Source organism: Plenodomus lingam (genome assembly GCF_022343315.1).
Source record: "Plenodomus lingam strain CAN1 chromosome Unknown contig_22, whole genome shotgun sequence".
NCBI classification, from domain to species: Eukaryota; Fungi; Ascomycota; class Dothideomycetes; order Pleosporales; family Leptosphaeriaceae; genus Plenodomus; species Plenodomus lingam.
Window position 1 is genome coordinate 997084 of NW_027093939.1, and position 12689 is coordinate 1009772.

The window sequence follows — 12689 nt, forward strand, 5'->3', positions numbered from 1 at the left end:
GTTGCTCCCTCGTTGAACAGAGACTTTGCTGAACGCAATTCAACCCCATTCCTTCTCCCCTCCCGTCCCCACCATGCCCATCACAGTGTGGCGGATGACAGAAGCCGATATAGACGGCGCGATTGACACCATACAACAAGCCTTCGCCAACGACCCTTACAACCTATGGGTCTATCCCGACCGCTCCAAGCTGTCTTTGACGCGTAATCGAGTCTCCCTCACCCTCCGTTGTCGCTGGGGCATCCAACATGGCCTCTTCCACGTTGCCCGCGACACCGCAGAACCCCACAAGATCCTCGGTTGCGCAATGTGGATGCCACCGCGCGCGCCCTCCCAACCAGACAGCTGGTCGCTGTACCTCTCATACTGGTGGCTATGGGCCAACCAGATCCGCATGAATCTATGGTATGGACGTGGCGGCTTGTCAGTGCAACGATATTGGATTTGGAAGGCGAGACAGGCGGAGGCGCAAAGGGAGATTTGGACTGATCCCAAAGGTTACTATTTCTGTAATATCGTTACCGTGTTGCCGGAGGCGCAGGGGAAAGGCGTGGGTAGGGCGCTGATGGAGGAGGTTTTGCGCGTGGCGGATCGGGAGGGCGTGTCCTGCTATTTGGAGAGTAGTAGGAGGGAGCCGAATGTTGCGATTTATGAGAAGTTTGGGTTTAGGCTGGTGAGGGAGATGGAGTGTAGGGATGGAGATGAGGATGCGGATGCCATTACGCTGTACTGTATGCTCCGGGAGCCAAGGCCCGTTGCGCAGTAAAGACCGAGGCAGATGAGTACGCCTTTGATGAGTTTAATTAAGATTTACCATGCTGAGTTTGTTGTTTGTTGAGATACAGACGCAGCACCTCGTCGAAACCATCATCACCCAAATCCAGGACTTGGTCGAGTCTCCCACTCTGCTCTCCCGGATCATCTTCCCAATCCACGCCCTCAAACTTGTCCAAAACGTTCCCTGCCGCCACAACTATTCCCACTGTATCAATTCCCTTCAACAATCTCCCATGCACCCTCATGCCATTCTCCATCGCCCAACCGCCCGAATAAACCTTCCAACACCCAGTCCAACCCACCAGCTTCTCCGTCCCAGCTCTATCATTGCGAACCACCCTACTAACGACCAAATCTTTCCATTCGCGCTTTCCTGTAAGCTGCGAAAAGAAAAACAATGCGGTATCGGGAATGACGGTCGCGCGGATGTGAAAGTCCAGAGGTGGAAGATGGTGTCGTAGTGAGTAGGAAAGTAGAGGAGAGTGCATGTGATACTGGGAGAATTTTCTAATAGTGGAGCGCGAGTGACTAGACATGACTTGGCGTGCTGGGGCGCTGGAGGAGCTGGCTGCTTCGGTGACGGGGCGGTAGAATGGGAGACGCTCTGTAGGTATTGAGAATGATGGGTTGGCGCGGATTGGGGATGCTGGGTTGCAGTTCCCAACGGTATCGTTGAGATTAATGGCATCAGGTGTGGAGCGTGAGACGTATGCGAATGTCGCTGAAGTGTTTGATTGTACCGTGGATGTGAGGCGATGGCGGACAGGTTTTTATTGATGTATTCTGGGAGTACACGCTGACAGATTTGTTTGAGTGCAATGTCTACACTGATGGTAGAATTTCTCCACTTAGTGTACTATTGCTACTGAGATATTCACAGTCATCAGCAATACACGTACATTGGCCTTCTTCCTTATGCCCCTGAAGCATCCGCCTCCTAACGTTCAATAAGCATAGCCTTTACTAGGAGATGTACTAATGCAGTTACAATAGATAACCCAAAATTAAACCCCATAGAAACTCCCAGTCAAAGACAAAACACCATTTCATCGCCGCTTCGCCGTACGTAATGGTGTCCTGATCATCTCACCATGATGAAATAATATGGGGATTTCTTGTATGGAAATTTCACAGCTTATAATCTGCGGGAGTTTACATAACGAATTATGTAGGTCAAACTGGACCCTCGCTTTGGTGTCGGGAATGTCTGTCAGGGAAATTGCATCAGACGCGATATGCAGGCCTAGTAGGGCAATAGTGTAACCTTGTGCTTTATAACAAGCTTTGGAAATGGACAGCTATGTGGAGATGTTTTAAAAACTCTCATGGCGATAAGCCGAAGAATACGATGTGTTCATAAGGACAAGGAAGCACTAGAGTTACAATCTAGAGCAAGGCGGTCAGTGGCATTCCAAACGATCGTCGCTCTTTTGCTGCAAACACGCCTTATAAACACAGTGACGGAGATTTCCGTGGCGTAGCGTTCCTCGAACCCAGAGAAAGACGGGAGATTACAAACACATTCAGGTGGTTTGTGCATTGGCGGATGAGAAGGAGTTGTGCTTTGGTCTGGGCATCTTGCGCTCTAGATACACATTAGATGAGGAACCTTGCACTGTTGCTGAGAAGCCGAAGACATGTATATACAAGGGCGATGAAGAATATATGTGTGGAAGAGCGATGTAGACTGAGCCCCTTTGGTGTTATTGAGAGGCGTAGTATATGAATTCAATGCGTTAGTATTCTACAATTCTAGAGATTTGAAACTGGATATTTATAGCACATCGTTTTTGAGTTTGGAAGGTCGATGGATGGCTGAAGTGCAGCTTGGATCAACAGTGTAGGATGTGTGGAGCTCAAAACTACAAGCTATGCGTTCCTGGCGAGAAACTGGCGTTGATGACGAGATCTCTCCAAGGACAATAGCAGAGTCGTCCACTCAACCGTAGCCAGCCATCACCCTATAAAACAGAAGCTCCGCTAGCAGTGTCGCTGGATTACAGTGAGTTTTGGACAAGTAGCCAAGGGGCACTCATTTGACGTTTGGCTGTATTTTATAGACCTCTAGTCACGCAGAAGTTGCGCAAGTAACCTCGTCTCACGCTTATTTAGATCAGGATAAGCAGAAATAGAACGCAATTCTAATCAGTAGTTGCGACCTGCTTGGTGCTTGGTACGCGTTCAGTTTGTATATAGTATCAGTCATCGCTACAATAGTCAAGGATGATTGCTAGGTTTAGAATTGTGGTATTTTCTTTTAAGAGGCGGAGATTCTGGGCTTCAAAGCTAGGAAGTTCAATTGATCGCTCTATCGCGACCTAGCTGGATGGATGCTAAATACGTTTTTGCTGCAGCTGAGTATGTGCTCGAGATTTACCTCGAGTTGAATTTTACTTTCTTGCAGAACCATTCACCGCCCATGTGCCTCGCGTGAAATTGCTGTCTCCCTCACAGCTAAGTGACTGGTTCACCGTTGACGAGATATTCTATAGACTACAATCTTCAATACGTGTATGACGGGGTAAGCAAACAACGTCTTGGGTGATATAAAGAGTACTGTAGGCCTGTCAGTGTACATTCTTGCTGATAGTCCCTGTTCCATGGTGTCACTGGTAAGGACTATAGTATATACAAAATACATTGATGTTTATTACTTTAATGGCTTACACCACCAGTTCAGGCAGACATAGTATAGTTTCGAACCTAGCTAGTATATGTTTTCACTAAAATCGTACGCTCGAAACCTACAAAGGGGAATTAGACCGTGCATACATCGTTTAAGCTAAGACCTTGCAGCAGTGTGTTACATTTCGCTTGATCACGTATAAACTGGCGTAGAACAGACGTGCAGGCAAGAGGCTTAGCTGGCTGCCTTACTTATTCAGGTGAAGGGAATATAGATTTTTTATCCTTTCTACCAACTAGGTACAGCTTGTTTATGTATTTGCTTGCTTGCACTAATGTTGTACGCTACTTTATACGGTAAGAATCTTGGTCTCTGCGCGAATTCAATATGAACAGTATATCGATACTGTCATACTTACACTGTTCGGCAATTTTACTTTTGCTCTATATGAATCTCACTGCGGACTGGATGTGTGCTTGTTTGGCCTATATAGCGCTTATGCCGCTGATTTTAGTGAATTTACAATACCGTGCCTTCCTGCCTACACGCATGGGAGATCACCACTGATTAGCAGAGAGAAAAGGCAGTCGTAAGATCGGTGCTTGTGTTAATAACTAACGAGAGGGCAATACATTATACGTTGATATCCTGCACTAGACGTAGTAGGAAAATTGATGGCAAACACTTTAGGATGACGCTACTGCATAGTAGAAACGAGACTTCTCATGTGTGGCCGATGGCCATGCTTAGAATCTACTTGATACACCTGCGAGGCTTAATGTCACTAAGTAAAATGTGCGGCGGACCTTCAGTTCTTTCTTCTTGATAACAGGCCTCAGCTTCATTTCTTACGTCCGGCTGAGGGTCTATTAAGTAGACGCTTTGTGTTCTCCATCAATACCTCTCCGCTCCAGCCCTCAACATTGTCCTCACCAGATTCTGGTACCAAGTTCTTCTACAGTCCTGTCGTACCTATGTGCATACAACAGAGAAGCAACGTAGTCCATGTAGTGTCGCCGTAAGGTCACTAGGTACTGTTTCCCATGGGTCCTTCTGCACACACAGCTGGCACTAAACTAACTTTAGGTGTTTGTAAGCCTGGTACTAAAATTACGGTAATATAAACAAGCCTGAACCTATGATTGGCTCCAATCCAGGCGTAATCGGCCTAGCCTCTTTAGCCCACCTGTTCGCCACCGGTTATACGGTACAGTCGCAAGGTCTGCATGCAGCATCAAAGGACGCAGACAGTTTAACGCAGCAGGAACAAGACGAACCAAAGCGAGGCGATCAGCAAATGCACAAGCACTTGGCCCAACAGTGTGGAACTCGGCGCACGCTCCAAGACCCAAGCATGGCGATGTCAGTTGTGGAAGAAATGCAAGCGGGCTGTGCAAGTTGCGGTGGCGGTAGCGGTACATTGCAGGGCGAGCTCTCCTCCACCAACAGTGATTCGACTGCATGTAGAAGGTGACGGTTGAGCAGAGTACAGAGGGACGGTAGGGTACGAGAGAGATTACAACGGTAGATGCGGCTAAGAAGGCCTGGCAAACAGCTCGCGGGAAGCCTTCTGGATTGCCACCGAGAGACAGCGGCTCCGTCCCAATGCAGATATGAGGCCGGCAGCTGCAATGCCCTGTTGTATTGGTGCATCCAGAGCGGGTGAGGGATGGGTGGATAGTGCGGGATTTTTGATGACGCTCGAGGACATCGTTGTGTATACTACTCTATGTACCCTCTCTGTACATACTTACACCGGCCCTGAGGATAGGCGAGGTCTGAGGCCTGCTTATGTGAGTAGTGACGTTGGGTAGTACTGGTGTGGTACACGGGTAGTGCAAGCCGCCAGTCATGCTGCTTCGCCTGCCCTGGTGGCTTGTGGCGGAGACAGCTGCGACGACTTTGGAGTCTGGAACAGGTTGCAGGCGAGCCTAAGTGAGGGAGGATGCATGTACGGTACCGTAGATTGCGTAGAGTACTGAGAGTACTGTACCTTAATACACAGTTGTCACGTACACAGCAGAGTAGGGGTCCCATGTTCGGTGCAAGCCACTGTGCTTATGATGAATGTTGGGCAATGCAACGGCAGCAGGAAAGCCTTACTCAACACGGGACTATAGTATGTATAGGTAGTAGACACCATGATGGCAATTACTATACTCATACGTAGCACATGTGCATAACGTAGGAGGGCCTGAATCGCACCTCGGCCACGCTCCGACACTCGAGTGGTGGCTGCTTTCGCACAGGAGGCATTGGACGTGCATCACCACACACAAAAGCATCCACCAGGGCCAGCCGTCAGTCCCGGCACCAGGCGCCTTGCCCTCTCTGCGCCGCAAAGACGAATTTGCGGACCTGGCTCAAGCCTAAGAGTGTAGCCGCTTCTCAGCTCGTCTGCCTGGGCGGCGGTAACCCCCCCTGGACCGTCTATGTATTCACAGTCTTGCCCGCCATTCTTAGCTCGAGCGAATGGTTGACTACCCCATGTCCATCCGGAGCAATACCTACCTACCTACTCCATAGCACACCCTCTCTTGCACTCCATCTTCATTCTTTTAGGCCCTTTCCCTCTCTCAAGAGAACCCGACCCCTCCTACCTCTCCCTCTGCATGTATTGACCGTGCTGCTCTGCCACGGGTTTGGCACGCGCAGACAAGCTCCTGTGGGAATCTTGGCTACCGCCGCGGACCCAGACGAACGAGCCGATCGAAGCGTGAGGGCGCAGCTAGTACTGTCACAGTAGGTAGTCGACGCATGTACGTAGCCACACCATGGCGCGTCCCAACTTCAGTAGCAGACTGTCGCTCCCCCACCGCCTCAAGGGCACGACTTCAACAACAACAACAACAACATCAACATCAACATCAGCAACAACAACAAGCGCCTCAACTACGTCTACCTCGCCCTCTAGCCTATCGGCGAATCGCAACGGCAGCCCCAAGCGCACAATGGCCGAGCAGGGTCGCCCGCCCGCGCTGGTGTTGAGGGCCAATGTCATCAAGGTGCGCCTGCCAGTGCCCCACGCATTGATAGTCAAGCCCACCGACTAATTGCCTGTACAGGGCAGGAATCTCGCTGCAAAGGACCGGAGTGGTTTCTCCGACCCGGTGAGTACGCGCACCAGTACACCGTCCCTACTCGGGACGACGGAGCCACGCTTGTTTGCGCCTGTGCTTGTTGGTTGGAATGCACGAACCGACACGACACGAGACCCCACCCTGTCATTGACGAGTCGTTGATTGCTGCAGCGGAAGCTGATTTGATGTCCTTTTTGCACAGTATCTTGTAGTCACCCTCGGCGACGCTACGGAAACAACCCCTACTATCAACAAGACGCTCAACCCCGAATGGAACACCATCCTCGAACTGCCCATCATCGACGAACAGAGTCTCCTGCTCGAGGTCTACTGCTGGGACAAGGACCGCTTCGGAAAGGACTACATGGGCCAGTTTGACGTCATACTCGAGGACCAATTCTTAAACGGCCAGGTACAGCAGGAGCCACAGTGGTTTCCTCTCCGCTCAAAGCGGACGGGCAAGAAGAAGTCTGTGGTCTCGGGCGAGATCCAGATCCAATTCTCGCTTGTTGACCCTACGAACCTCGCTGCGACCCCCGACCAGATTCTCTCCAAGTTCCTCGCCATTGCAGGCCAGACACCGAGCCCAGACGAGGAAGACGAGGAGCTCCTGCTTCGTGGCGACAGCAATGCTACCGACAACGACGACGATGACGACAGTTCAGACGACGTTGGAGGCGACGAATCGAAGAAGGCCGAGAAGAGGGAAAAACGGCGGAGGAGACTCAGGCTGGCCAAGCTTAGGCGCAAGGCCAAACAGAGGAGCGGCTACGAATACTCGAGCAACGGCGATGTGGCAGGTGTGCTCTTTTTGGAGATCCAGAGAATCACAGACCTACCACCTGAGCACAATGGTGATTTATCCACAATCCTCTACATGGTAACATGTGCTGATCCTCCTCGCAGTCACGCGGACCTCATTTGATATGGACCCTTTTGTCGTCACCTCGCTTGGAAAGAAGACGTACCGCACAAAAACGGTGCGCCACGACCTGAACCCTGTATACGACGAGAAACTCGTCTTTCAAGTCCTCAGACATGAAGTCAATTACTCTGTCAGCTTCACAGTCGTGGACAAGGACAAATTCTCGGGCAACGACTATGTGGGCACGGTCAACTTCCCACTTGACAAGGCACTTTCCGTGGCCCCACAAGCCGACCCGGAGACGGGTCTGTATAAGCTCCCAGAACCGTCGGATTCACCAGGGGCTCAATCAGACGGGGAGAAGGCAGCACGGCGGTCGCGCTTTCGTATACCCATCTCTCGTTCGTCATCTACCAACAGTCTGTCCCGTCTCAGCCGACCATCTCTTAAGAAAGAATCATCCACGGGTTCTCTGTCCGTTAAAGACTCGAACAGTGCTCTACCGCAAGGGCCTACGAGTACCCCACAGGCTCACGCGGCCGACTCTTCGGGCAACTTGACTGTAGGTGGGACTGCCAACATTAACCCTTCAGCTGTAGATGACGAAGACTTGAAAATGTACACCCTGCCCCTGGAGATGAAGAATAAAGAACGGTGGGAAGCCAAACACAATCCAACCCTGTACATTCGAGCCAAGTACCTACCCTACAAGGCTCTGCGTCAACAATTCTGGAGGGCTATGCTTAAGCAGTATGACGCAGATGACAGTGGCCTGCTCGACAAAGTGGAGCTCACTACGATGCTGGACACTCTTGGGTCCACTTTGCACGAGACGACGATTGACAGCTTCTTCACCAGATTCACGGCCCAGCATAACGGCGATGAGCTGCTGACCTTTGACGAAGCCGTCATCTGTTTGGAGGATCAACTGCAAGCAACCGAAGACCAGCAGGCCAAGCGCGTAGGAAGTGGAAAGTTTGGTGCCAGTGGCTTCTTCACGCCAGGTACCGAAACACCGTCTCTCGCATCTGGCCAACTTACGCCTATCAACAAGGATAGCTCGACCACCTCGATACCCGTATTGGAGACGGACACATTGGGTGTGGAAGGAGAAGAAGGCGACAACATCAACGTAGACGACTTGGCGGATGACAAGGGTGTAGAGCACGTTATTGAAATCCGCGAATGCCCCATCTGCCACCAACCGAAGCTGAACAAGAGATCAGATGCTAATATCATTACTCACATCGCTACGTGCGCCAGCCAGGATTGGAGGCAGGTCAACAATATCGTCATGGCTGGATTCGTCACATCTAGCCAAGCGCAACGAAAGTGGTACTCCAAGGTCATCACTAAGATATCGTATGGTGGCTACAAGCTCGGCGCCAACTCTGCCAATATCCTTGTTCAAGATCGTCTCACTGGGCAGATCAACGAAGAGCGTATGAGTGTATATGTTCGACTTGGTATCCGCTTGCTGTACAAGGGTCTCAAGTCGAGCAATATGGAGAAGAAACGGAGTAAGTGATTACCATAATTCTGCCAATAAAAACCCCTGGTTGCTAATCTACGATAGTCCGAAAACTTCTGAAATCCCTCAGTTTCAAACAGGGGAAGAAGTACGACGACCCTGCTTCATGTGCGGAGATTGCACCCTTTATCGCCTTCCATCAGCTTGACATGAGCGAGGTGCTACTACCGACCGACAAGTTCAAGAGTTTCAACGAGTTCTTTTACCGAGCTTTGAAGCCTGGTGCTCGCCCCTGTTCTGCGCCTGATGATCCTCGTGTCATTGTTTCGCCTGCTGACTGCCGTTCCGTCGTCTTCAACACGATTGACGCTGCGCAGGCCGTCTGGGTAAAGGGCCGTGAATTTACCGTGGAACGTCTACTTGGTGATGCCTACCCTGAAGATGCCAAGCGCTACCATGGCGGCTCGCTGGGCATCTTCAGACTTGCGCCGCAGGATTATCATCGCTTCCATATCCCAGTAGACGGTGTCATGGATGAGCCCAAGCTAATCGAAGGAGAGTACTACACTGTCAACCCGATGGCCATTCGTTCGGCGCTTGACGTGTACGGCGAGAACGTTCGTGTGATTTGTCCGATTGACTCTGTGGCACATGGCCGCGTCATGGTCATCTGCGTTGGTGCCATGATGGTAGGTAGCACTGTGATTACGAGGAAGAAGGGAGACCACGTCAAGCGAGCTGAGGAATTGGGATACTTCAAGTTTGGCGGCAGTACGCTCTTGTTGCTCTTCGAGCCTGGCCAGATGAGGTATGACGATGACTTGGTGGACAATTCCAACTCGGCGTTGGAAACACTTGTAAGTTCCACTATGATGACTGGGCGAAAGTGGATTTCTAATCAAGATCAAGATCCGCGTCGGCATGTCCATTGGCCATAGCCCGAATAGACCACCTCATGTGCCCGACATGCGCAAACAGAACCCCACAATGGAGGAGAAGCAGGATGCCAAGCGCCGTATCGAAGGCAGTCTTGCACCCGAGGGCGTCACGGGGCCAATGCCTGGAGCTGGCATGTAGAAGGACTTTTGAGGTGGTTGAGTCTCAAATAGCAGGGAGATGGAGGTATAGCACTAGGCTGTAGGTCTGGGCTTGAAGTTTTTGCCTCGGTGTTGAGTGGTTGAAGTGACGATTTGATACGACTTGATGAACGGCATGAGCGTATACTTATGGCCCAGCGTGCATGTGTCGAGCGGACACAACGTGGCTGTTTTGCAGAGGCTGGTTGTATATACATGACAGGCGAAATCCGCTCCTTGGAAACCTACCGTAGAAACATTATTATAGACATGCAAGATGGAGGTGTAATCTTGGTGGTTTGCTGATGCGAGCCCTCCATCTGTTTTATGATTGACATGGTACAAGGCGGGTGATCACGTGAACATCGTTTGTTTACTTTCTCATGTTCGTTTTGCCTGTTTGGGCCAGGCTAGCTGTGGAGGAAGCAACGCAACCCCCCAATGTGCCCTGCCACTGCTACCCGTGCACCCTTCGTCACCCGTCACCCGTGACCACACGCACTCCTCGATATTCGCATTACCGCACAACACGCCCAATTGTTACGCTCGGCCTACGAGTACACGCCGTAATAGAACGCCAACATACATAGCCTTTCACGGCCACCCCCCCCGCGCTCTCCCCGTCCGCCCGCTTGTTGTGCCTCGCTCGCCGCGCCCATGCACGCGCTTTGACCGACACCCCGAATCACGACCAACACATCAACAGCCGGACTCATGTCCACCATCTTTGCCCGCTCTCCCCTCCAATCGCTTCCTATGGCCACAAACAGACCGACGACGCGACGACGCAGCGTAAAACAAGCATTCGAAGACGACGACGCGCCGGCGCCCAAGCGCCCCAAGACCGAAGTAAACGGCACCACCAAGCGGGCAACGGCCGCGACGAAGAAGACGGCCAAAGCTGCAAACTACGACGAGGACGACGATGGTTTTACGTTTACGCGTCGCACGTCGAGGCGGACGACCAAGGCGCAGCCTGTTGCCGCGCCCGAGCCTATACCAGAGGAACAAGTAGCCTCCTCGACGCGAAGTGAGAACGCGCTACAACTGCAGCCCAAAGCTCCCGTGCGGCGGAAAAAGACGTCAATGAGGACGACAACCATTGAGGTGGAAGCTTCTGGGACACAGAGAATCCGGCGATCAACGCGTCTGTCTGCAGACAAGACACAGCTCCAAGTCCGCCCGAAATCTGCCTCCGTCGAACCTACCACGGCCCCAAAGCGCACAAAGAAGAGTGTGCCAGCGGAGAAGGAGCGCAAGAAGCAGAGTACGCCGGCGGCGGAAGCGCAAGCAGAAGAGAAAAGTGCATATGCGGGCGTGCAAACACCGACGCACAATGAGCTGCATGTTGCCAAGAAGCGCGATCCCAATGCGCAGAAAATCATGCTTCCCTTTGCCGATACGCCGGTGATTACGCGCAACAAGGAAATGCGGAAAGGCAGCAAAGAGGGGCACAGGAGGAGCAGTACGGGCTTGCGTGGCAGGCGGGCCAGCTCGCTTATTGATAGTGGCATGTCGAATGGTGAGTGGACGCAACATTCGGCGCTGGTCTGACAGTGTGGAGTTGAACTCGCAGATTCTGCGCAACTTGTAAGGAATTCGACTGACAAGCTCCTAGCGCTACCACATTCCGAAGTCGAGGTCCGCGATTTTTACAAGTACATTGAGCAGAGCTTGCCTGAACCGAGGCGGATGAAGCAGCTGCTTACGTGGTGTGGATCGCGAGCGCTGCCAGAGAAACCGTCGGGCGATGTTAAGAACGCGAATGCGATTATGGCGGGTGAGTTTGTACACGCATAGTATAATGAAGGCGAAAGACTGACAATGTTCATAGCGCGAGCGATACAGCAAGAACTCATTACCGACTTTGCGAGCAGGCCAGAGCTATCCGACTGGTTCAGCAGAGTATGTGAAGCCTTTTGTAGATTTGAGGAAGAATGAGGGACTGACTGCGACACAGGAAGAGACAGCGCCTCCACCCGTGGTCAAGAGGCCAAATCCACAAAACGACAAGAATAAGGCTACGCTAGAAGACCTGGAAGAGGAAGTGAAACGGTACGCTGGATCTTAGATCTCCTGGGTACAATCAACACACTAATACCATCTCCAGCCTCGAGGAAGAAAAGTCCGCCTGGGAAGCCCTCGCGTCTTCCACATCGACCACCATTCCCCCACCTCCCGCACCCTCAATACCACCCAATATCACCCCCGCACTCTCCGAAATCGACACCTCCCTCCTCGACCCCGCACAAGCCGCCATCCTCTTATCCCTCCAACAACCCACCACTCAAACCCAACCCCAAACCCAACCAGAATCACAACCAGAATCACAACCAGAATCACAACCCTCCACCACCACCACCATCCACCCCCCCCAATCCCCCTTCACATTCACATGCCCCTCCACCCTCCAATCCCACCTTTCCCGCCTCGCCACCTCCCTCGAACCTACAATCGACCTCTTCGCCGACGGCGTCCACAAAATAGAACAATACCGCGCCACGGCCGATCGCGTGGCCGATGCCGTCCTCGGCTCCGCTAGTCTGCGCCTCGATGAGCGTGAGCGCCTCGTTCGGAGTAGGGTCGGTGCTGAGGGTATTGGGGTTGGGGATGTGTTGAGGGGTTTGGCGGGGGTTTTGGGGAGGGGGGAGTGATTGGGGGGGGGGGGGGGGGTTTCTGGGGGGAGTTGAGATTAGGGGTTACAGGAGGAAGAGTTTGTAGATAGAGTGGGATTGGGAATTGTTTATGTATGCATTGCGTGCAGGCTGGCGCAGCAAAGATGTGTGGATGGGTT

At 52.1% G+C, this 12689-nt stretch overlaps 5 protein-coding genes across 5 annotated transcripts; 4 read left to right on the forward strand and 1 right to left on the reverse strand.

Moving 5' to 3' along the window:
* Positions 1–73: 73 nt before the first annotated feature.
* On the forward strand, positions 74–766 carry IAQ61_005684 (uncharacterized protein; the record flags this gene model as incomplete). Its single annotated transcript, XM_003839877.1, has 1 exon — positions 74–766. The coding sequence occupies one exon, from the start codon at positions 74–76 to the stop codon at positions 764–766; it is 693 nt and encodes a 230-aa protein (XP_003839925.1).
* A 37-nt stretch (positions 767–803) lies between these two features.
* On the reverse strand, positions 804–1707 carry IAQ61_005685 (uncharacterized protein; the record flags this gene model as incomplete). The annotated part of the gene is made up of 2 exons (XM_066096893.1): positions 804–1498; positions 1644–1707. 2 exons carry the CDS (start codon positions 1705–1707, stop codon positions 804–806), a joined length of 759 nt encoding a protein of 252 aa, XP_065953244.1.
* A 2834-nt stretch (positions 1708–4541) lies between these two features.
* Positions 4542–4877, forward strand: IAQ61_005686 (uncharacterized protein; the record flags this gene model as incomplete). Its single annotated transcript, XM_066096894.1, has 1 exon — positions 4542–4877. The coding sequence occupies one exon, from the start codon at positions 4542–4544 to the stop codon at positions 4875–4877; it is 336 nt and encodes a 111-aa protein (XP_065953245.1).
* Positions 4878–5578: 701 nt separating this feature from the next.
* On the forward strand, positions 5579–10226 carry IAQ61_005687 (uncharacterized protein). The gene is made up of 6 exons (XM_003839874.2): positions 5579–6408; positions 6469–6513; positions 6686–7337; positions 7390–8868; positions 8925–9676; positions 9729–10226. Exons 1-6 carry the CDS (start codon positions 6178–6180, stop codon positions 9894–9896), a joined length of 3327 nt encoding a protein of 1108 aa, XP_003839922.1. The 5' UTR covers positions 5579–6177; the 3' UTR covers positions 9897–10226.
* Positions 10227–10343: 117 nt separating this feature from the next.
* IAQ61_005688 (uncharacterized protein) lies at positions 10344–12549 on the forward strand (the record flags this gene model as incomplete). The annotated part of the gene is made up of 5 exons (XM_003839873.2): positions 10344–11417; positions 11514–11675; positions 11730–11800; positions 11856–11950; positions 12006–12549. The coding sequence occupies exons 1-5, from the start codon at positions 10610–10612 to the stop codon at positions 12547–12549; spliced, it is 1680 nt and encodes a 559-aa protein (XP_003839921.2). The 5' UTR covers positions 10344–10609.
* Positions 12550–12689: the final 140 nt, after the last annotated feature.